General features: G+C 44.8%; 1 protein-coding gene across 1 annotated transcript; it reads right to left on the reverse strand.

The window, feature by feature from the left end:
* Window positions 1-21,156: 21,156 nt before the first annotated feature.
* On the reverse strand, window positions 21,157-22,797 carry LOC139438021 (endogenous retrovirus group K member 8 Gag polyprotein-like). The gene is made up of 2 exons (XM_071212988.1): window positions 21,906-22,797; window positions 21,157-21,818 (listed from the first exon to the last, which is right to left on the reverse strand). The coding sequence occupies exons 1-2, from the start codon at window positions 22,795-22,797 to the stop codon at window positions 21,157-21,159; spliced, it is 1,554 nt and encodes a 517-aa protein (XP_071069089.1).
* Window positions 22,798-23,571: the final 774 nt, after the last annotated feature.

Below are 23,571 nucleotides of genomic sequence, written 5' to 3' on the forward strand. Positions count from 1 at the left end.
GGTTCCCAATGGGTGCTTTCTTTAAAAAAAGAAGAGAAGCAGGTACAGAGAGCACACAACAAAGAGATATAAAGAGCAGACAGCTTGTGCAAACTATGCGGGGGGATAAATAAATTTTTTTCAAAAGAAGAAAAAATTACTAGCATTAGTAAATTTTTGATCCAGTCATAGTTTCTCCCTTCTAATTTTAATCAGTGTACTGAAGTCATTGTTAGATATATTATGGCAAGATTCAGGAAGCGGAATTCAGAAAATCTTTAATTGGCCCACTGCGCATAGAACAATCTGTCAGGGAAATCTGTGCACTTTTCTGCCAAAAGATTACTTGTACATCAATCTCACCTCACCTGCTATTTATACAGATCAAGGAGGTTTGTTCAAGAAAGATAGAGATGGAGAAACAGTATGTGTTTAATACTATTGCCTTCATTTATGGAATGGTCTAAGCAAGCAAGAACTTTAATCGGTATCTTGAACATTTGGCCATCTTGGGAGTGAATGAATCTATAAGATACAGGGACAACTATGGAAGAAAAGAGAAATGGCTTATCAAGCTCTCCTTTACCTAGAAATATCATATAAAGTAGCCAAGAAAGTAGTCATTTATTTTGATTGTATACTCCACACCATGTTTTGTTCAGAGTTGAAAGAGTCTTCAAGAGATTGGGTCAGGGAATAAAATCTTGCCTTATATATTTGTGCATTTCATATCCTGTGCAGTCAGGAGGTGATACCTGAGGCTTTCCCTGTATTCACTTCAGTTTCTTAGTTGTTCCATAACTAGTAGCAACCTACCAAGTGCCCAGGGAGAAGAAGGGTAAGAAAAAAATCCTACACATTACAGGGAGGTAATATGGAGTGATGTATGCATCAGATTCAGAAGACCTTGGTTTGAAAGGTCACCCACACACATTTCTTGTTGTGTACCTAAGGACAAAAGTCATTTCACCCTTTAAACTTTACTTTTCTTCATCTGTATAATATAACTTTAAAGAAATCCTTATCTCACAAATTTGTTTGAGGATTAAATGAGATTATTAATGAGATGATGTGTCAATACAGTGTTTGCCAAAAAAAAATCACTCAATAATTTTTAATTAAATCAGAATATCAAGTAATTAGAGACACCATGACTAAATGCTCAATTAGATGCTGATGGTGCTATAGCAAACGCCTTACTAGTCATCATGGCTGCCTAAAGGTATAATGGGTTATCTGAAGAGGCAATGGATACTGGCAATGTTCAAATAAAATCTGATAATAGGCTAGGTTATACAAGGGATCTTGAAGCATTGCATGAATGGTTGACTTACCATTCATGCAATGAGGATACCAAGCTTATCCTCAGCCCCATCTAATTTCTTCTACCTTATTTTTCTTTACCTACAATTTCATGACTTTTCACAACATATTTTTATCAAGTCCCTATCTTTGCAGGCTGTCATGAGACTTTTTTGAAACACAGCCTTGTGTAAATGAATACATATGTATATAAACACATACACCTAATTTTCAACTTTGATATATGGCATTGGATCTGGGCCTTAAAAGCTGTTTTCATTATGTGTTATGAAATTTGTAGGCGAGATTTGGTAGAGAAGGTCTGCTTTCAACGAGTCCAATGCAATAAACATAAGACACGAATTCCTAGCATTGACAGTTTTCAGGCTATTATTTTGTGAATGGGCATTTTTAAAAACGTTTTATTGAAGTTTATCATTCATATACGAACATTCTAAACAATAATTGCATAGTGTAAGTTGTGAACTTACAACCAATCATGCATATCATCCTATAGAGCTCCCATACCTCACCCCACCACCATCAGCTTGCATTGCTGTGAAACAGTTGTTTCAAACTATGAAAGGGCATCATCAAATCACTACTAACTATAGCAAATATCTTATATTTGGTATATTTTTCCTACAGCCCACATGGTTAATGACACGCTGTAGTAGTATTTTATACTTGTTATAGTTCATGAAAGAATGTCCTCAAATTTGATCTGTAACCACAGCCTATCTTCTACCACAGGATTCATTGTGTTATACGGTCCCACGCTTTGTATGATTCATCCAAAGTGTACATTCAGTAGCTCTCATATTCATCACAAAGTTGTGCTGCCATGACCTCAGTCAATTTTAGAATATTTTCATTATTCCAAAAGAAAAAAATCCCTTACCCTTTTATACCCGCCATTGTTATCCCTTATAATTGATACAATATCTTGTGATGGTTAGGATAATATGTCAACACAGCCAGGTAATTGTGCACATTTGTTTGGTCAAGCAAGCACTGGGCTAAGTGTAATACAGGGACATTTATGGACTTTAGTCACCACTGAGTTTACTGCATAAATAGCTGATTATATCTTCAACAATCAGAGGGATTGCTGTCAGCAATGACTGACGCTTTATCCAAGCAGTTGAATGCCTTAAACGGGGAAGTGATTTCAGCATTGAGACAGAAATTCCTAGCTCATCTTTGGACAGTCAACATTTCCCAGAAACTCAGGAAGGAGCTTTACTGGACTTTCATCAGAGTTCCTGGTTTGCAGCCTGCCTGTGGGACTAGTGCACCACCACGGCTACATGAGAAACTCATAAAATCTCTTACTATTGACAGATAACTCCTTTTGATTCTGTTGCCCTAGAGAACCCTAATAAATACATGTCTTATTTGCCATTGCTGCAAAAATACTACAGTTTTACTGTAAACTACAGTTTTACTGTAAATTTACGGTAACAAATAGATTATAGTGATACATATTAATAAAGTATGAATTCATCCAAAGTGTACAATCAATGGTATCAGTATAATCACATAATTGTACACTGATCACTTCAATTTTAAAACATTTTCATCACCCCAGTAATAATAACCATGCTAAAAACAAAAACAAACCAACCAAACAAAACTCATTACTTCTCAATCTTTCTATGCTTCTACTACCATACATAGCTGCTATTCTGTTTCCTTCTCTCTAGTTTATTTGTATTTATATTTTGTAAAACCAGTTTTATATATGTAATATTGGCCATATTTATATTTCACATGAGGTTTCACTATATTATACAGATTCATATTATATTTTTTAGCTTTACTTCTAGTTATATACATGCCCTTAGGCATTCCCTTTTAACTACTCTCATACCCATACTATAGCTCTGCTAGTCACAAACACCAGGATGTGGTCTCACCATTTCCATTTATTTCCAAAGATGTACAAACATCCTTTTCACAAATTCTGCACAGATTTACCATCAGCTTTCCATTCTCTACCCTCATTCCATTTTCTGATGACTTATATTCAAATTATGAATTCAATGTATTTACATAAAATATTTAGTTCATAATAGTGCCATCATACAGTATTTGTTCTTTTGTGTCTGGCTTGCTTCACTCAACATAATGTCCTACAGTTCCATCCATTTTATCCTGTGCTTCAAGACTTCGTTTCTTCTTACTGTTGCATAATAGTCCATCACGTTTATACACCACAAAGAGTCTATCATGTGTATTCATCAGCTGATGGACCTGGGTTATTTCCAACTTTTGGCTATCATGAATAATGCTGCTCTGAATATCAGTGTGCAGAAGTATATTCATGTCACTGCTCTTAGTTTATCTTGGTGTGTAACTAGAATTGGTATTGCCAGGTCACATGGCAAGTTTATATTCAACTTCCTTAAGAACTGCCAAACAGTCCAACACAGTACTAGAACAGTCTACTTTCACACCACAGGGATTTAGCATTCCTATCTCTCCACATCCTCTCAAATATTTAGATTTTTTGACTTTTTAACAGTGGCCAGGCTAATAAGTGTGAAGTGAAATCTCACTGTAGTTTTGATTTGCATTCCCTAATCTCTAGTGATGTTGAACATTTTTTCATATGTTTCTTCACCATTTGCATTTCTTCTTTGGGTAATCACCTTTTCATATCTTTTGCCCATTTTTTGATCAGGTAGCTTGCCTTTTTATTGTTGAGTTATATGTTCTCTTTATATATCATGGATGTTACACCGTTATTGGATATGTGATTGCCGAATATGTTCTCCCATTGTGTCTGCTGACTTTTAATCATTTTGACAAAGTCCTTTGAGGTGGAAAGGTGTTTAATTTTGAGGTGGTTCCATTGATCTATTTTTTTTTCTTTAGTTGCTTGTGCTTTGGGTGTAAAGTTAAAGAAACTATCACTTACCACAATATTTTGAGGAAGTTTTCCTAAATTTTCTTCTAGGAGGTTTATTGTTTTCACTTTTATATTTAGGTCCTTGATCCATTTTGAGTTCATTTTTGTATAAGGTGTGGATTAGGGGTCCTCTTTCTTTCTTTTGGCTATGGATTTCCAGTACTCTCAGCAATATTTGTTTAATAGACTCTTCTGGCCCAGCTGGGAGTGCTTAATAGCCTTGTCAAAAATCACTTGACAATAGAAGGGAGGGTCTATTTCTGAGTTCTCAGTTAGGTTTCATTGATTACATTGTCTGCCTTTAGGCCAATTCCATGCTGTTTATACCCCTGGAGCTAAGTAATACATTTTAAAATGAGGAAATAAGAATCCTCCAACTTTGATCTCTTTAAGACATTTTTGGCTTTTCGTAGTCCATTGCTTTTTCAAACAAATTTGATTATTCTCTTTTCAATTTCTGCAATAAAGACTGTTGGGATTTTCATTGGGATTGAGTTAAATTGGTAGATCAGTTTGGACAGAATTTATGTCTTAACAATATTTAGGTCTCCAATCCATGAACATGGAATGGAATTCCATTTATGTAAGTTTTTTCTGGTTTCTTTTTTTTTTTTAATTTTTTTATTTTTTATTGACTTTGTAATAATATTACATTAAAAATATATATGTGAGGTCCCATTCAACCCCATCGCCTCCCCCCCCCTCTCCCCCCCCAACAACACTCGTTCCCATCATCATGACACATCCATTGGATTTGGTAAGTACATCTTTGGGCACCTCTGCACCTCATATACATTGGTTCACATCATAGCCCATACTCTCCTCCATTCCATCCAGTGGGCCCTGTGAGGATTTACAATGTCCGGTGATTGCCTCTGAAGTACCATCCAGGGCAGCTCCATGTCCCAAAGACGCCTCCACCTCTCTTCTCTTCCTGCCTTTCCCCATACCCTTCGTCCACTATGTCCACTTTTCCCATTCCAATGCCACCTCTTCTATGTGGACATTGGATTGGTTGTGTCCATTGCACCTCTATGTCAAGAGGAGGGTCAGATTCCACCTGGATGCTGGATGCAATCCTCCCATTTTCAGTTGTAATCACTCTAGGCTCCATGGTGTGGTGGTTGTCCTTCTTCAACTCCATCTTATCTGAGTGTGGTAAGTCCAATAAATCAGATTGTAGGTGCTGGAGTCTGTTGAGGCTCAGGATCTGGCTATCACATTATCAGTCCAGAGATTCAAATCCCCTAAATATATCTTAAACCCCAACATTAACTGCACCTCCAGCACATTGGCATGAAAGTCTTATGAAGGGAGATCCCATCTGAGTCCAGATTCATCACACATAAACACCATTTCCAAAGAGGGGCCATCTGCCCTGATAGTTAACCCCATCGGCCATGACCATAACTCCCATGGGTCTCTTTAGCCCTCAAAGGAACCAATATCTGGGGGTTGTATCTGCTTTATCTGTCTCTCTGACTCTGCTCAGTTGTGCATGAGGGCAAACTTTCTGCCAGCCTCCAGACTCTTTTTTAGAAACTCGTAGCCATATAAACTCATTTCTCCTTTCCAATTCCCCCTTACTTTAGGTCAAACAGCATTTTAAAGTCATGGTATTTTATGTAGACATGGATATTCTGCTGATCCGCATTGAACCTTCCGTATAAGGTCATTTTCCAGTTGCATCATCAGTTGGTAGTTGATAGTGGTCCCTCGTTGCCAGGGCGGCTCATCCCCGGGTGTCATGTCCCACGCTGGGGGAAGGCATTGCATTTACATGCTGAGTTTGGCTTCAAGACTGGCCACATTTGAGTAACATGAAGGCTGACAGGAGGAAATTCCCAGGCACAAAGTTGCTCTAGGCCTTGTTCTTATTTTGGGTTTATCAGCTCACAAGCATAGTCATTAGCATCAGGGGCTCACTGTTGAACCCTCACTCCCTCCCGGTCCCCGCCACTATACCTGGGAGACTGTCGCTGCTCCCCTAGGGACCACGACAGAGCACCACTGGCCAGGAACCCAGTACCCCCCCTACTGTGGTTTTTAATTGTTGCCACTATGAGTATATCCAAACATTACCATGCACCCTGGACATATGTTCTGTACAGCTCCCTGTCAGCCATATATCACCTGTCATTGGTACCACATACCAGTGTTTAGTGGTTTTCTGAATAGAGGTCCTTTATATCCTTAAGTATATTCCTATATGTTTGATTGTTTTAATATTATAAATGAACTTTTATTTTGATTTTTCTCCTCAGATGACGTATCAGTATTTATAGAAATTCTATTGGTTTTTGCATATTAATATTCTATCCCACTACTTTGTTGAGCTTGTCTTTAATTCTAGGTATTTTGTTGTGGGTTTTTCAAGATTTTCCAAATATAAGCTCATATGATCTGTGAATAGTGAAAATTTTACTTCTTGCATTCTTATTTGGATGCCTTTTATTTCTTTATCTAGCCTAATTGCTCTAGCAAGAACTAGTAGAATATTGAGTAATAATGGTGAGATCAGGCATCCTTGCCTTGTTTCTGTACTCAGTGGGAAGGATTTCAGTCTCACACCATTGAGTACAATGCTAACTGTAGCTTTTTAGTATATGTGCTTTTCCATATTGAGAAAGCTTCTTCTATTTCTATCTTTAGGAGTATTTTTATCAAGAAATATTGTTGTATTTTTTCAAATACCTTTCTGTATCAATCGAAGGATCATGTGATTTTTCTTCTTCAATTTACCAATGTGGTTTTTATACAACTGATATTCTTGTGTTGAACCACCCTTGCATATCTGGGATAAAACCCACTTGATCCTTGTGTATGATTATTTTAATGTGCTTTTGGATTCACTTTGCAAGTATTTTGTTCTGTATTATTGTATCTACATTCATTAGATACATTTGTCTGTAATTTTCTTTTTTCTTAGTATGTCTATCTGGCTTTGCTATTAGGGAGATATTTGAGTTTGGTAGAGTCTTTCCTGTTGAATTCCTTGGAAAAGCTTGAGCAAGGTTGGTATTAGATCACCTTTGAATGATTGATAGAATTCACCTGGGAAGGTGTCTGGTCCCAATCTTTTCATCTTTCTGCAGTTTTGGATGACTGTTTCAATCTCTTCACTTTTGATTGGTTTGTTGAGGGATTTTATTTCCTCTAGGGTTAGTGTAGTCCGTTTCTGTGTTTCTAGGAATTTGTCCATCTCGTCTACTTTCTCTAGTTCTTTGGCATACACTTTTTCATAGTATGCTCTTATGAGTTCTCTTATTTCTGTGGGATCAGTTGTAATGTTCCACACTCATTTCTGATTTTATTTATTTGCATCTTCTCTCTCTTTCTCTTTGTCAGTCTAGATAAGGTTGTGTCATTTTTGTTGGTGTTTTCAAATAACCATCTTTTGGTTTTTTTGGTTCTCTCTGTAGTTTTTTGTTCTGTATTTCATTTATTTCTGTTCTGATCTTTACTAATTATTTCATTTGCCTTGGTTTTGTATTAGTTTGCTGTTCTTTTTCTTTTCTTCTGGGTGTGCAGCTAGAACTTTAATTTTACCTCTTTCTTCTTTTTTAATTTAAGTATTGATGGGTATAAATTTCCTTCTCAGCCCTGTCTTTGTGGTGTTCTTCAGGTTTTGATATGCTGTTTTCTTGTTTTCATTTGTATCAAGATATTTGTTGAATTCTCTTATAATTTTGTCTTTGACCCACAGATATTTATTTTATTTTATTTTTTCTCTATTATTTTAAATGTTACATTAAAAATATGAGGTCCCCATACAACCCCCACCCCCTTCACCCCACTCCTCCCACATCAACAACCTCTTTCATCATCGTGGGACATTCATTGCATTTGTTGAATACATTTTGGAGCACTGCTGCACCACATGGATAATGGTTTACATTGTAGTTTACACTCTCCCCCAGTCCACCCAGTGGGCCAGGGCAGAAACTACAATATCCAGCATCTGTCCCTGCAGAACCAACCAGGACAACTCCAAGTCCTGCAAATACCCCCACATCATATCTCTTCTTCCTCTCCCTACCCTCAGCAGGTACCGTGGCCACTTTATCCACATCAGTGCTACCATTTTTTCCATTACTAATCACAATAGTTCCATTAGTACAATATCAGTAAGTCCACTCTAATCCAAACTCTCTTCCTGCAGCCTGTGGACACTGGGATGGTTATGTCCACTCTACCTCTATATGGAGAGGGGGGCTTATATTCCACTTGGATGATGGATGCAATTCTCCTGTTTGCAGTTGTAGGCAGCCTTGGCTTCCTGGTGTGGTGGTTGAACTTCTTCACCTCCCTTTTAGCTGGCTGGGGTAAGTCCAATAAACAAGAGGGTAGGAGTTGAGAGTCTGCTGAGATTCAGGGCCTGGCTATGACATGGACAGTACAGAAATTCTGGTCTTCTGTGTATACACCAACAACAGTGCCAAACACAGGCCCTGTAACAGTAACAGAAGAGGCATGTGTAGGAAGGTCACATCTGAGTCCAACTCCATCACACTCAGGAACACAAACTCCAAAGTAGGGCCAACTGACATGGCACTGAACTCCAGGGCCATCTGCCATGACTGTAGAAACTGTGGGTCCCTGTAGCCCTCAGGAAAACTAGTACCTGGGTTTGTATCGACTTTGGCTGTCTCATGGAACCCAGCTGAGGCATGCTTAAATGCAATCCCTCTGATGACCTCCTGAGTCTTTTTTGAAAACTCATAGCTATATAAACTCATTTGTCTTTTCCATTTCCCCCTTTTATTCAAGACCCACTGATATTTAAAAGTGTATTTTTTAATCTCCATATATTTATGACTTTCCCCTTTTTCTATCTGTTATTCATTTCCAGCTCTATTCTGTTATGCTCAGAGAAAGTGTTTTGTATAATTTCAATTTTTTAAAAAATTGAGACTTGTCTTGTGACCCAACATGTGGTCTATCTTGGAGAAGGAGCCATGAGCATTTGAAAATAATGAATATCCTGCTGTTTTGGGGTACAATGTTCTGTAGATATATGTTAGGTCTAGTGCTTTTATCATGCTATTCAATCTCTCCATTTGTCGGCCATCCGGATATTCTAGCCAATTCTGAGTGTCATTAATTGAAGTTTCCAACTATTTTTGTAGATACATCTATTTCTCCCTTCAGTTTTGCCTTGAGTGGGTACCTCATGTATATTGGGATTCTCATGTTAAGTGCGTTAAAATTTTATGTCTTTCATAAGTGGTGGAAAGTGTTAATCATAAATTCCTCAAATATTTTTTTCTGTCCCTTTTCCATTCTCTTCTCCTTCTGTGAGAGCCATAATGTGTAGTTTCTGTGTTTCATATTGTAAAACAATTCCCTGAGACTCTGACACATTTTTTCTGTTCTTTTCTCCTCTATTTCCAGTTCAGATGTTTAGTCCTTGAAATCACTAATTTTCCCAGGTTGATATCTTGGTATGGGGGAGGCGAGCCCTTCAGGATTTCCACATGAGTTTGATAACTCACATTTGTTAATTTGAGTTCTTCTTCTCTTTGTCCTTCACCTTCCTGGGAGTTGTGAAGTACTGTCCTGGTCTGCTGAACTTGAAAGTTGTTTCCTCAGACAGCTATTGGCTTTTTCTCCATTGTTTATGTGAGAGAGTTGAGCCCTGCCTACCTAATCATATCTAATCTTATGCCATCTTCCCAGAAATTTTCCTCCCTCACTTTTGAAAGACAGTTTTGCCAGATTCAGAATTGTCGGTTGGCAATTTCTTGTGTTCAGCAATTTACATATGTCTATCCATAGCCTTCTTTCTTTGTGAGGGAAAATGGTGCTTAATCTTGTTGAGGTTCCCTTGTGTGTCACATGTTGCTTTCTCTCTGTGGCTTTCAAAGTTCTCTATCTTTGGCATTTGATGGTTTGATTAATAACACAATCTTTGAACATATTTTGAAAGGTCCATGTCTGAAATGTTCTAGCACTGATCCTCCTCATTGATGCTTTCTTTTTATAATATATATATTTTTATTACAGAAGTTGTGAACTTACAAAATGAAAATGCACATATGTGCAATTCCCACATAACAGCCCCTCACCAACACAACACACTGTTGTGAAACATCTGTCACAGATTGTGAGACACCATCAAATAACTGCCATTAACCACAAACCACATTGTGAAACAGACTTGGCCCAGTGGTTAGGGCGTCTGTCTACCACATGGGAGGTCCGGTGTTCAAATCCCGGGCCTCCATGACCCGTGTGGAGCTGGCCCATGCGCAGCGCTGATGCGCGCAACGAGTGTACCTGTAAGGAGAGCGGCCCAGCGTGAAAGAAAGTGCAGCCTGCCCAGGAATGGTGCCGCCCACACTTCCCGTGCCGCTGATAACAACAGAAGCAGACAAAGAAACAAGACGCAGCAAATAGACACAGAGAACAGACAACCGGGGGGGGGGGAATTAAATAAATAAATAAATAAATCTGAAAAACAAACAAACAAAAAAAAAAACACCACAAACCACAGTCCATAGCATACATTTGGTATATTTCCCCAATACCCCCCATGAATGGGTGTTTTTTTTAAATCTATCAACTGAGATTGTATAAGTGTGGATATATAAGTTCATAATTATGCTACTTAATATTGGTTAATTTTGAGTTTTTAAAACATTTTCACATGTTATTTTCATCAGCCCCATTAAAAAATGAGCAAAGTAAAGTTTTATGTGTTTTCCCCAAAGTCATACAGTTGCAGGCAAATACCAACAAGTAACTAGTATCAGCATATACATCTTGGTGTATATAACTCATCCAACATCAGATTTTTGGAAGAAGAATGTGCCACTGTGAAAGACTGAAATATCACCATCTACTAGAGATCCTCCCTGATTGAAAGCACTTGCTTACAGTCCAGAGACGATGAAAAGAGAAGGGTAGGCCCTCTTCATAAACTACTTGTTCACATAAGAATTGAGATTTCCAATTCCATCAAGATGGTTTAATACTGTACGTTAAAGAGTGTCCTTTGTGTTAATGTAAACCTTTTGCAAGGGGTTATAGTATACATTTAATAACTAACAACCATTAATTTTCCCCTGGAAAAAGTGATAGAGAATTTTATGAAAGAGAGAAAATAGAAGGCTCAAGAAAGATTTGAATGTGAGGAGATGGAATTTAAACTACATTTTTGAGTACCACTATTGAGTTAAGAACTTGTACATTTGTTATCTCTTGGAATCCTTCCTTACATTAATTCTGGTAGCCAAGTTAAACAAAAAAAGAAAGTGAGTATCATAAAAATTAAGTTCCTTGACTTAGGGGCAAAGCTGAAATTTAAATCCTCATTTTTTTTTTTTACTACTAAAGCTAGGGACAAAGCTGAAATTTGAACCCCTATTCTTTTTTTACTACTAAAGCTGACATGAGCTGGGATGTTCATTATTCCTGAGAAAGGGCTGACCCAGATTGGCATCTGTGTATCAAGAACCTGAGAAGGCTCAAGGTTATCTTATCCATTAAGCACAATAGGTACAGAGCCTAAGTTTCAAGATAATTTTTGAGATTCATGAAAATGTTTACATTTAGAGGAGTGATGTCACTAGAAATGGCAGAGTAGGGAACTCTAGGGCCTTTTCTCTCTACAAATGCAACTAATGAGCTGGCAAAAAATAGTCAGACTCAACTTTTCCAGAACATTGTAATCTAGGAGAAAAAATTTACCATAGCCAGGAGAAAGTTTAATGAAGAAAGAAGCTACAATGTTGAGGTAAAGGAGTGCTGTGACATTTTACTTGCCACCCCCTTTACCACCCCAGACTCTCCAGACAGGCAAAGCCCATGATAGGAATCTGTACTTCTGTCAAGGTTGCTAGTGCTACAGGGAGCCATATATCCCTTATTCTCAAAGAATTACGGTTGTATGCTTCAACAACTGTGGAAGTTACCCGAAGGACCATTACAATGGCTTGCCTTTGTTTCTCATTACTTGAATCATTCCAGGTCTTCTGAGGTGGATCCCCAGTATTGGCTGCAGCAACCTGAAGCAAAGGATGGCTGTCAATACAAGCTATAGACAGACAAAAAATCTTGGGAAGGAAGAGGTGGAGAAATAGATAGGAGAAATATATATTTTTTTAAAGTTTCCACATATATCAGTGTATTGAGGAAGGGATGCACTTGTCCAGGAGTGGAAGTATGCTCAACAATTGCCTGAGAAGGTGGCGGACTTGATCCAGTGGTTAGGTTGTCCGTCTCCCAAATGGGAGGTCTGCGGTTCAAACCCAGGGACTCCTTGACCTGTGTGGAGCTGGCCCATGTGCAGTGCTGATGTGCTCAAGGAGTGCCGTGCCACGCTGACGTGTACCAGGCATAGGGGAGCCCCACGGGCAAGGAGTGCACCCTGCAAGGACAGCTGCCTGTGGTCACCCCTCAGGCTGAAGTGTGGTTTGCTGACCTGGCGGGGGGCGGCGGCCACGGTAGGCCTATTCCAAACCACTGCCCCCATAATAAGGTGGTTGGTCGGGCCCACCGCCACCCCTGAAGGAAGCTCGGCATGGGCGCAGAGTGCCCTCGGGTCTCCCCTTCTCGGCAGCCATGCTTCCGTGGCCGCCCCTCCTCCCAGATAGCGTCACACGATGCCTTCTTCTTCCTTCTCCCTGCGCAGGCGCAGGGTGGAAAATTCCAGTCTGCCCTTTTTCCCTCCCCCCGACAGCAGCAACAGCCAGGCGTGGGCGGGAAACTCAAGTCTGCCCTCCACCCCAGCAACAGCAGCCACCAATCCCTAAACCCTGCCACTTCCCCCAGCAACAGCAGCCACCAAACCCTAAACCCTGCCACTTCCCCCAGCAACAGCAACAGCCAATCCCTAATCACCACCCCTCCCCCATCCAGTACCTCCCACTGACCTTTCTCCGGCAACCAATCAGAACAGGGCGTGGCTTCGACCAATCAGCCTTCCCCAGCCCCTATAAAACTGTTGCCTCTCCCTCAATAAAGTTGGACTTGCGTGTTTACCTTGTCTCCGCGGTAGTTTTTCTGCTGTGCGCCCTCCAGTCCTGAGAGCCCCCGACAAGGGCCTGGCCTCCCTTGTCCCCAGTTTGTCGCCTGCTTCTCCGGGCGACCCCTTCGTCGCCGGCTTTGCCTGGCGACCCCGTCAGCCGAACCGCACAACCCCTGTGAGACCGACCCCTCTTCTGCTGCCGGACCGACCCCTCGTCCCAAGTGGGACCGACCCCTCGTCCAAAGCTGGACTGACCCCTCGTCCGCAGCCAGACCCCACCTCTACTGACCGAGCAAGCCGCCGCAGCTGCCCAGTGTGAAAGAAGTTGCAGCCTGCACAAGAACAGTTGTAAGGCCGAGAGTCCAAGCCCTGTGTTCCCCAAATGCGTAAACCGCAAGCCTGTATCCCATGAACCACTGTGGCCCACATTTCACAGACCTGCATAACCCAAATCCACATTCTCTTGGGCCTCTGTTTCCCAAGCCCAGCCCTCCCGGAAATCCGGCATTGCCCTACCCCTCTGGTCACGGACTAACTCTAGGAGTGGGAGAGATTAGGTGGGAGGTACAGGGGGGCCGAGGGGGTATAGTTTCAATTTTCTGGTCACCACCGTTTTAATGAGGTTAGAGGAGCATATCAGCTGACTTGGGGAGAGCCTAGGAAGAGAGGAAAATCTGATGAGAGAGCCCAATTTACCTAAACGCTCTGGGATAGGAAAATTGGTCTGGGAGAAGGTGGAATATGAAAATTAACTAGCTCTCTTGTAGCACACTTCAGAGAGAGGGATAGCAGGATGTGCTTTCCAGGCTTTCAATAGCATATTTAGGGTTCCTGGCAAAGGGTGGATAATCTCTCAAGAAATTAAGCGACATTATTTTCTCGGGTGAGTTGGCTCACCAGGGACCCATTTGAATTTCCTACTGGACCTTCACACAGCCTTCCTGCTGCCTTGGGAGAGAGGGAAGTGAAGACAGGAGAAAGGGGGAAGGCCAGACTCCTAAACAGTTTATTCAATTGCAAAGAGGATTCTTCACCTGAGGCCTTATCTGGTATTTTTCCTGGTTTGTTTTCTTGTATTTCCTTCCTCTTTATCCCCCCCACCAAACCTTTTTTTTTCTTTTTCTTTTTTTCCCTTCTCTTGTTCTTACTCTGCTTTTTTTTCTTTTCTCCTTCTCTTTCCTTTTTTCTTTCTTTCTTTTTTATATTCGTGCTGCAGGCGACATTTCTTATTTGATGTGCTTCCTCATCCTCAATTTTCTCTTTTCTGTGTGTACTGATTGTGGCTACTAATGCAATCCCCTTTTCTTTACATCATTCTCTCCTCCATTGCTTAATGTTCCTCTTCCATTCCACCAGTCTCTCTTAAGCCCCCAATATTTCTGACTTGTTATCTCTAACACATCTAATCTGTTTTCTATCATTTATTCAGTTTTTATATTATTCTCCTACCTTTTCTTTTTCCCCCTCTCCTGACCACACTTACCTTGTAATTCATAGTATATTCCCCCCATATTCAGTTTACCTTCTCACTTTTTTACAGTTATAACTATACAGAACTTACATGAGTCCTATATCCATTCTCCTAGATTTCACATGGTTCTTCTGCTAACATGTGAACTTAGCCAACAACAGGGACACAGAAGAATAAGAAAAAAGAGACAAAGAGAAGACTTAACAGGCACACAAGAACAACAACTAATTAAACCCCACAGTTACAATAAGAAGATAATCAACAAAATAAACCCAACAAGATAAAATGATGACCAGACAGTAACAAAAAACTGCAGACCATACAAATAATCAGGAAAATATGGCCCAATACAATGAAAAAATTAAATAGCAGGAAGAGAAGTGGAACACTGAACAAATAATTAAATCTCTCAAAATATTTATCATTGACCAATTCAATGAAGTGAAGGAAGAGATTAAGCATATTAAGAAAACACTGGAGAGAATACAGAAGAAATTGTGATCATGCACACAAAGATCAAGGATATGATGCAGATCAATAGCACAATCCAAGAAATAAAAAATAGTCTCAACAAATAATGGCAGATTTGAAGGGGCAGAGGAAAGAATTAGTGATGTGAAAGACAGTACATCTGAAATTGTAGCTGAGCGTGAGTGTCTCGTCCTCGCTCAGGCCCAAGAGTTGGGGGGGCTTGCTCCTGCCGAACCACCGGCGGGGGGTGCCCCAAGAGGGAGCACCAGTTCTCCAGGCATGGGGGACGCGTGGTTGGGGAAAAACCACGGAGACCGCTTGAGCACAAGAACAGGTCTGCTTTATTGCGGAAGTACACTTGGTTATATAGGGTTGGGTAGAGGGAGGGGTTGGAGCTAGGGCGGGCTAGCTACGGGGTGGTAGTGGATAGGTGGGAGTGGGCGGGACTGGCGGGAAGGACAGCAACGGCTGGAGGGGGAAGATAACAACGGCTGGGAGGAGGGGTGGAGGGAGACAGTAACAATTGCTCTCTTTTTGTTTTTTTTTTAGAAGGAAATAATGAGGGGAAAGGGGAATAGGCTGGGGAAGGCGAGGGGTAAGGGGGCAAAGCCGGCTGGCTATGGGCGAATGACATAGCATCTGGCCAGGATGCATGCATTAGCCCTCAGGGTCGGTGCGTGCCGGCGCTAGACGCACACTGAGCTTTGCCAGGGAAGCGGCCTTGCGATGCCCTAGAACCCCCATTAGAAGGGAAGGAAATGACAGGGAGTGGCTAGAGTAGGTCTCTCGGGCGGAGAGGACGAAGAGGATGGTGGGGAGGGGGCTCTTCAGTGGCGAGGCGTTGGTAATGAACTTGCACGAAGGAGCTGAACACAGCATTGGATACAGCCTTGGCTTGATCTTTGGCAAGACTGACCACCCTCTTGATGCCCCAGGGGCCCACGGTGAGAATTAAAATGACGACAATGAGCGGGCCTAGAAATGGAAGGAGGTAAGGGAGGAGGGCATGAAAAAGATTGGAAGAATAGTTCGCGTTTTCTCGCTCTTTGCGGCATTTTTCTAGTCCCTCTTGCACTTTTCTCAGATTGTCCTCGACCAGGCTGGTGGAATTGGCGTATATACAGCATTCTTCTCCAAGAGCGGCACAAAGACCTCCTTCTTTGAGAAGGAGGAGGTCGAGGCCGCGACAGTTTTGCAGGACTACTTCGGAGAGAGAATTAAGAGAGTCTTTTAGATATTTTACAGCTTCACGAAGATAGGTGATGTCTTCATCAACGGCCTGTCTGAGAGATGAGAGGGCAGAAGACTGCGTGGCGAGGGCAGCGATGCCGGTGCCTGCCCCCGCGAGACCCAGAAGGGAAGCAACAGTTAGGGCTGCAGTGATTGGTTCCCTTTTTTGTAGGTGGAGAGAGGTTTGTTTGCGTAGCAAACGGCGGAAAAAGTCAGTGTCAGAGTGGTAGAGGACTCGAGGGGCGAGAAGGATAAGCACACAAGTTTCATTACTAGCATTGAGGGTGGCGACATTGAGGCAAGGGGTTAGTCCAGTGGACGTACAAATCTATTGAGAGGTGTTATGAGGGATTAAGAATTTGGCGGTAGTGCTGGGAGAGGAGTAACCAGAGCAAACACTAAGGGAGGGGTGAGGGCCTCAACGAGAATGAACACAGTGTCCTGTGGAGGAAACAGACTGAAAGGTTAGGGGGACAGAGGAGGCATTCCAATTGCATTTGTTGGGATTCTGTTTAGAGGATTCGCTGAAGGAGAGATTGGTGGCAACAGGTTCATAGAGAGGAAGAGAGGGGGAGAGGCAGAGCTAACAGTTCCGAGTGAGGTTGGGGTAAGATGTGTTTAAAGAGGTGTATGAGGCATTGATTAGTTTGATGAGAGGACTGGAGTACTGAGCAGGGGGTAAGTGAGGCTTAAGAGCATGGGAGCTGAGGGAGGCAGTGGCAAGGGGGGTACCAGGTGGGGGAGGAGAAGGAGGTTGTGCCTTAGAGGGGTTGAGAACTCGATTTGGGCCGACAGCAGGGGGGGGTGAAGCAGACGGCTGTTTCTTTACAATAGTGAAGATAGAGCCATAATCATAGCTTTCCATGTATAGACAGAACCCCCATGTGCGACCTTGAAACCAGATGTTTGAGTTGGGGTCTTTGACTGTGAGCGTGATGTTATTCTGTAAAGCATTGCCCTTTTTCAGAGTGAGATAGGGGTCTTTGTTTGGGGCTCTTGACCAGCCATGGGCTATAGTTTCACAGCCCCAGGAAGGGCAGAAAAAATGTGTCGGGTCATGGCAGCCTTTTGCAGAGGCAGGGCAGATATAGTAGCCATGGACTCCATAATCCCAGGGGCCGTTGAGGCCTGTAAGTGAGCTGTACCAGCATCGATGAGTTTTGTGTGTAATGTCTACGAGAGAACTGACGACAGGAAGGTTGGCAAGATTACATATGTGCACTGAGAAAGAGGGAGCACTCGCAGTTACATTGAAGGCAAGGACTTTGTCAAATCGAGAGAGAGTCCAGTTGAAAGGTCGGTGATTCTGATTGGCAGCGGCTGAGAGGGCGCAGAAGGCCAGGGCGCAGGAAATGGTCACGAAGCTGTAGAGAGGCATCATTTGATGAGGCAGCATCTGTGGAGATAAAAGAGAGAGAAAATTCCTCACTCTTCACGCGTGGAGAGCGGGTGGCATGAGGGGAAGAGAGGGGATTTTTGGATGATGGCTGGTGTTGGATTTGGGCGAACGGGGCGCAGTTTGGGCCACCATAGATAATGTTGTCTCTCACTGAGGGCATAGGGTGCTGATCGTTTGCTGGGACTAATGGGTCAGTGGCAGGCCGAATGCAGTGCCCAGGGATCCAGAGAGGCTGCGGCTCAGAATCTGGAAAGATACAAGCAAAGCCTCTCCCTTGTGCTAGGAGGGGAGCAGGATCTTGCCAACGATTGGTGGCAGGGTCTTTCCAATGGACTAGGGGGACCTGCGAAGGCTGCCACATTGGCCCCCAGTGCTTGTGGGTGGGAGAAAGTCCTTGATTGTCAAAGGTTAGAAGATTGTGGTGAATGAGGCAGGCAGTTACAAAGTCCATTGGGGCCTTGTGGGGGGAGGAGTCTCTCTCCTTCTGAATGAGCAGTTTGAGCTGTTGATGAGTACGTTCGACGATCCCTTGTCCTTGTGGATTATACGGAATGCAGAAGTGATGTGTGATGTGATACATTTGCACGAAGCTGGCAAAGGCAGCACTACGATATGCTGGCCCGTTATCTGTTTTGAGATCCCATGGGACCCCCATGAACAGAATATCTTGGCGGAGCGCTTTGATGCAATGTTTGGCGCTTTCCCCTGCAAGGGGGACTGCATAGCACAGATGCGAAAAGGTGTCAATTGCCACATGAAGATATTTGAGGCGGCCGAAGGCGTTGACATGAGTGACGTCTAATTGCCATCTTGAGTTTGGGCGGAGGCCGCGAGGGTTGACGCCTTGAGGTTGTAAATGTCTAAGTGGCAGCAAAGGCGCACAAGTCCGGCACGCACGCACGAGGTGCTTGCAAGTTTCAATAGGTATGTCTGGAAAGAGCTTTCGGATGGACCGTGCAGAAAAGTGAAACTGGGAGTGTAAAAGCTTGGCTTGATTGACGAAGTCTCCAAGCCGCGGCTTATCAGTGGAGTCTTCCCGAAAAGTGACTGGGTTTATTTGATGGGCGGACACGGAAGCGTCAGCAAGGTTATTTCCCTGAGTCAGAGGCCCTGGTAGGCCAGAGTGGCTTCTAATGTGAGCTATGAACCAGGGCTGTTGCCGTTCTTCAAGCAGCCGTTTCACAAAGGCGAGTGCCCGATCGATGTTTGAGTCACTTGGCAAGAAAGTGGCAAGTGGGAGGCTGCGACAGACTTGAAGAGTGTATAGGCTGTTGGTGAAAATATTGAGAGGCTGGTCTGGGTGGAGATTGAGGACTGCAGCGACAGCTAGAAGTTCGCCCACTTGAACAGAAAAGTCATTAGCGAACAGCAGTTGCCGTGGCTCAGGATTTTTAGGAGTGTATATGATGGCTGCAAATGCCGTTTTTGAGGCGTCTGTGAAGGCAGTGATGGCTGAAGGGATTGGGTTCCGTGCAGGCAACGGGCGGAACGGGTTGGAAAACGCCAATTGAGACATTCCTTGCAGCAATCGGTGATGAGGATAGTGGTTGTCAAAGGAGCCGCGAAAGAGCTCTATTAGGCTCTGCATTTGAGCATTGTTCATGATGAGAGAAGTGACTTCTTTGGCATTTAAAGGCCAAACAATGGTGTGCGGTGGGACGCCATATGTTTGCATGGAGAGAAGTACTAAGTCAGTAGCTAACGCAATCCATGCCCTTATAAAAGGGCAAATTTTTGGAAGCTTGCTTTTGGATGTATGCAGGAAAAGGAGAGGGCCATCTTGCCATAAGAGGCCCGTGGGAGTGATTGGCGTTGGCAGGATTAAGGCTAAGACTGGGAGGTTAGGGGAGAATCGCTCTAGGTGGCATTGCTGCAGAGCGGCACTGACTTGTTGAACGGCTTCTCGGGCGGCAGGGGTGATGGTGATGTTCCGAGTAACCGCAGTTGGTGGGCTATCTTTGGTTTGCAAGAGCTCGAAAAGGGGCTGCATTTGCGCTGTTGTGATGGGGAGCGCTGAGCGAAGCCAATTAATCTGTCCACAAAGCTGTTGGAGCTCAGTGAGTGTCATCTTGTGAGAGACGTGAATTTTTGGGCTCGCAGGTTGAATGGACTGGTGAAAATGAAAGCCTAAGAATTGAAAAGGAGGTTGGAGGTTTATTTTGTCCGACTGCACAGTAAGCCCGAGGCTGGAGAGGTTTGTTATTGTTGCCGAGAGCAGATCATTGAGGAGCGCATGGGAGCTCGCTGCCAAAAGGAGGTCATCCATGTAGTGGAGGATGTATGTGTGCTCCGGATTGAACTTGGAGCGCAGCGGCTCAATGGCATGGTTGACATACAATTGGCATATAGTAGGGCTGTTGCGCATGCCTTGAGGTAACACCTTCCATTGAAATCCCTGCGCTGCACCTTGGTTGTTGATGTGCGGAACTGTGAACGCAAACCTTGGACAGTCCTGGGGATGGAGAGGGATAGAGAAAAAGCAGTCTTTTATGTCGATGGTTGCTGCATGAAAATGTTGGGGGACTGCGGTGGGATGCGGGCATCCTGGCTGAGGCGATCCCATTGGCTTAATATGCTTGTTGATCTCTCGGAGGTCGTGGAGAAGGTGGAACTTGCCTGTGTTTTTCTTGTTAATGACGAAGATTGGCGAATTATAGGGACTGGTGGACGGCTCAATATGCCCCGCTTGTAGCTGCTCTTCGACGAGGGCAGAGAGAGCTTGTAGCTTGTGAGCTGACAAGGGCCACTGCTCGACCCAGATGGGCTCCTCTGTGTCCCATTCCAGAGGGATAGGGTCAGGTTTTGAGATGGGAGCAGTGGCCCCTAGTAGGGGGGGGGCAGCGCAGCTGAGAAGGCTTCTGTGGTGATTCGGGCTTTTAACTGGCTGAGGACATCTCTCCCCCATAAGATCGTCTGGACTGACGAGAGGACGAGTGGGCAAATTTGGCCTTCGTGGCCTTCTCAGTCGCTCCAGTGCAGAGGCTGAGATGTTTTCCAGGAGGTAGCGGCTCCTGTGGCGCCGATGACTTGAGGGCCAGTTTCGAGGGGCCAGTGATTGAACGCGGCGATCTCAAAGGGAACACAGGAGACTTCAGCACCAGAGTCCAGAAGCCCATCGAGCCATTGTTCATCGATTTTAAGCTCTAATGAGGGTCTCTGGTGGCGTGTGATGGGCATTGTCCACATTATGGCTTGGGAGTCTTCCCGAGGACCTCTTGCGGGTGGGACTGAGGCCTGCCCCGCTGGGAGTTTAAAGGCTGCTGGTAGTTTTGGATGGCACGGCAGTCACGAGCTCAGTGATATCCTTTTCCACAGCGTGGACACGGCGTAGAAGGGCCTCTCGGTCTTCGCGGTGGCAGGGCGGAGCGGGGTGCTGGGCCTGGCTGAGGGCACTCGCGGACGAAATGGCCGGACTGACCTCACCGAAAGCAGACGGAGGTGGGAGTAGATGAAACGGCCATGGCAGAAGCAAAGGCAGCAGTGAGCGTTTTGACTTGCGGGTCAACGTTGCGGCAGGTGAGAACCCATTCGTGGATATCTTTATCATGTATGGGGAGGACCACAGCCCGGAAGGGCACAAGGCATCCATCTATGATGAGCTCTTTGGCGAGTGCGAACTGAGCGTCTTCACTAGAAATTTTCCGCTGGCAAGCTTCCAGGACGCGGGCGACGAATGCTGGGAAAGTTTTATTGGAGTCTTGAAGCAGTTGTGCGAGCTTGGTGGGCTGCTTGGTGGAGACCAGAGAAAAGGACCGGTGGATGAGGAATTTTACCCGGTGCCAAAATCCTGGGTCAATGTGTAGATATGGACGAGGGTCCGCGTAGTTGTTGATCCCCGTATACGCATCAGGTGGATATAAGACGCCAGCTTGGGCATTTTCTACTACCTGCCGGTCAACAGCTGCTTGGTAGTGAGCTCGCCATTTAAGAAATTGACCTGGCGTTAAGATGGTACGGGCTAGGGAAATCCAGTCGTATGGGAGAACGAGTTGAGTTGCCAGCTCTTCAAGGAGCTGCTTCACATAAGGGCTGCCGACTCCATCTTCTTTAACAGCTTTGCGGAGGGTCTTAACTTCTTCCGCTGTGAAGGGCAGCCAAGTTTGAGGTCATTGCGGTGTAGGCTGCAGATTTAGTGGGTAAAGCTGGGGGGTATGAGAGGGTGCCCCACTAGGAGTAGGTGGAGGGCTACTGCCATAAGGTGGTGGCAAGGGATAAGCGGAAAATAAGTGAGAAAATGGCGGCCGGGCAGCATCTCGACGACAACAAAATGGCGGCGGGGCACTTCCGGGCCAAGATGGCGGGGTGGCCGCGTCACTTCCAGGCGCCGGCCAAGATGGCGGAGTAACTGCGTCACTTCCGGGCGCCGGCCAAGATGGTGGAGTAGTTGCATCCGGTTGTGAACAAAATGGCGCGGGGGAAGCTTCCGGTTTAGCGGAAGATGGCGACCATACAGTTTCCGGGGCGGAGCCGGATGCTGACAGGGCAGGAAGAGGCGGGTAAAGGCGGGAAGAAGCGCCTTTGTTCCCGCCGGCGGGCTCCGGGCCCGGTGAAGAAGAAGCCGGAAGTGCGCCATTTTGGGCAGAGGTGGAGGAAGAAGGTGGAAGTTCGCCATTTTGGGGAGCCGCAGGAGCGGTCTCTGTGTGCCGCGGGGAGCTCGGACGGGGGGGCTCATGCTCAAGGGCGGCCGCAAGTTGGTCAGACAGAGAGTCAGTGTCGGCGGACTCATTGGGATCACAGTCTAGAGGCTGCTTGGGAGAAGCCTCATGAATAGTCTCGGATGGGGCACCAAGGAGACAGGCACGGATGGCGACGAGAATGGGTAAGAGGCCTGGCGGGAAGGAGCGTTTTTCATGCTCCATTGCAGAGGCGACTCGATCTATGAGTCGCGAGTACGTGTCCGGGCTCCAGAGTTGGCAAGTGGCGAGCCACAGATTAAAGGGGAGCAGAAGGTCCCAGTATTTTTGGAGTTGCCGCAGGGAAACGCGGACTCCATTGGTGTCGAGCAGGGCGGCGAGGGCCCTGACTTGCGGCGCCTGACGCGTAGATAGAGAGGTGCCCATGTTGAAATAGAGACAGGACGACGGCGAGGGGTCCCTACCTGGAGAACGAGGATGGGCCGTCCGATTCACAGCAGCAGCAGCAGCAGCAGAGAGGGGCCGGGGGAGGAGCTTCCATGTTGGGCACCAGTTGTAGCTGAGCGTGAGGGTCTCATCCTCGCTCAGGCCCAAGAGTCGGGGGGGCTTGCTCCTGCCGAACCACCGGCGGGGGGGTGCCCCAAGAGGGAGCACCGGTTCTCCAGGCGTGGGGGACGCGCGGTTGGGGAAAAACCATGGAGACCGCTTGAGCGCAAGAACAGGTCTGCTTTATTGCAGAAGTACACTTGGTTATATAGGGTTGGGTAGAGGGAGGGGTTGGAGCTAGGGCGGGCTAGCTATGGGGTGGTAGTGGATAGGTGGGAGTGGGCGGGACTGGTGGGAAGGACAGCAACAGCTGGAGGGGGAAGATAACAATGGCTGGGAGGAGGGGTGGAGGGAGGCAGTAACATGAAATCAAACAGATAGTAAAATTAATTGATAAAAAAAATAGAAAAAAATCCAGCAGAGACGTAGGGACTTGAATGACAATGGAAAATCCACAAACATGTGCATTATAGGCATCCCAGAAGGAGAAGAGAAGGGAAAGGGGACAGAAGAGGAGTTAGATGAAAGAATGCCTGAAAACTTCCCAAACCTATTGAAGGAAATGCATGTATGTCCAGGAAGCACAACACACCCTGAACAGCATAAATCCCAACCCAACAGGCCTACCAAAAGACTTGTCAAATTATCCGATGC

This window comes from Dasypus novemcinctus, chromosome X, assembly GCF_030445035.2.
Source record: "Dasypus novemcinctus isolate mDasNov1 chromosome X, mDasNov1.1.hap2, whole genome shotgun sequence".
Classification (NCBI taxonomy): Eukaryota; Metazoa; Chordata; class Mammalia; order Cingulata; family Dasypodidae; genus Dasypus; species Dasypus novemcinctus.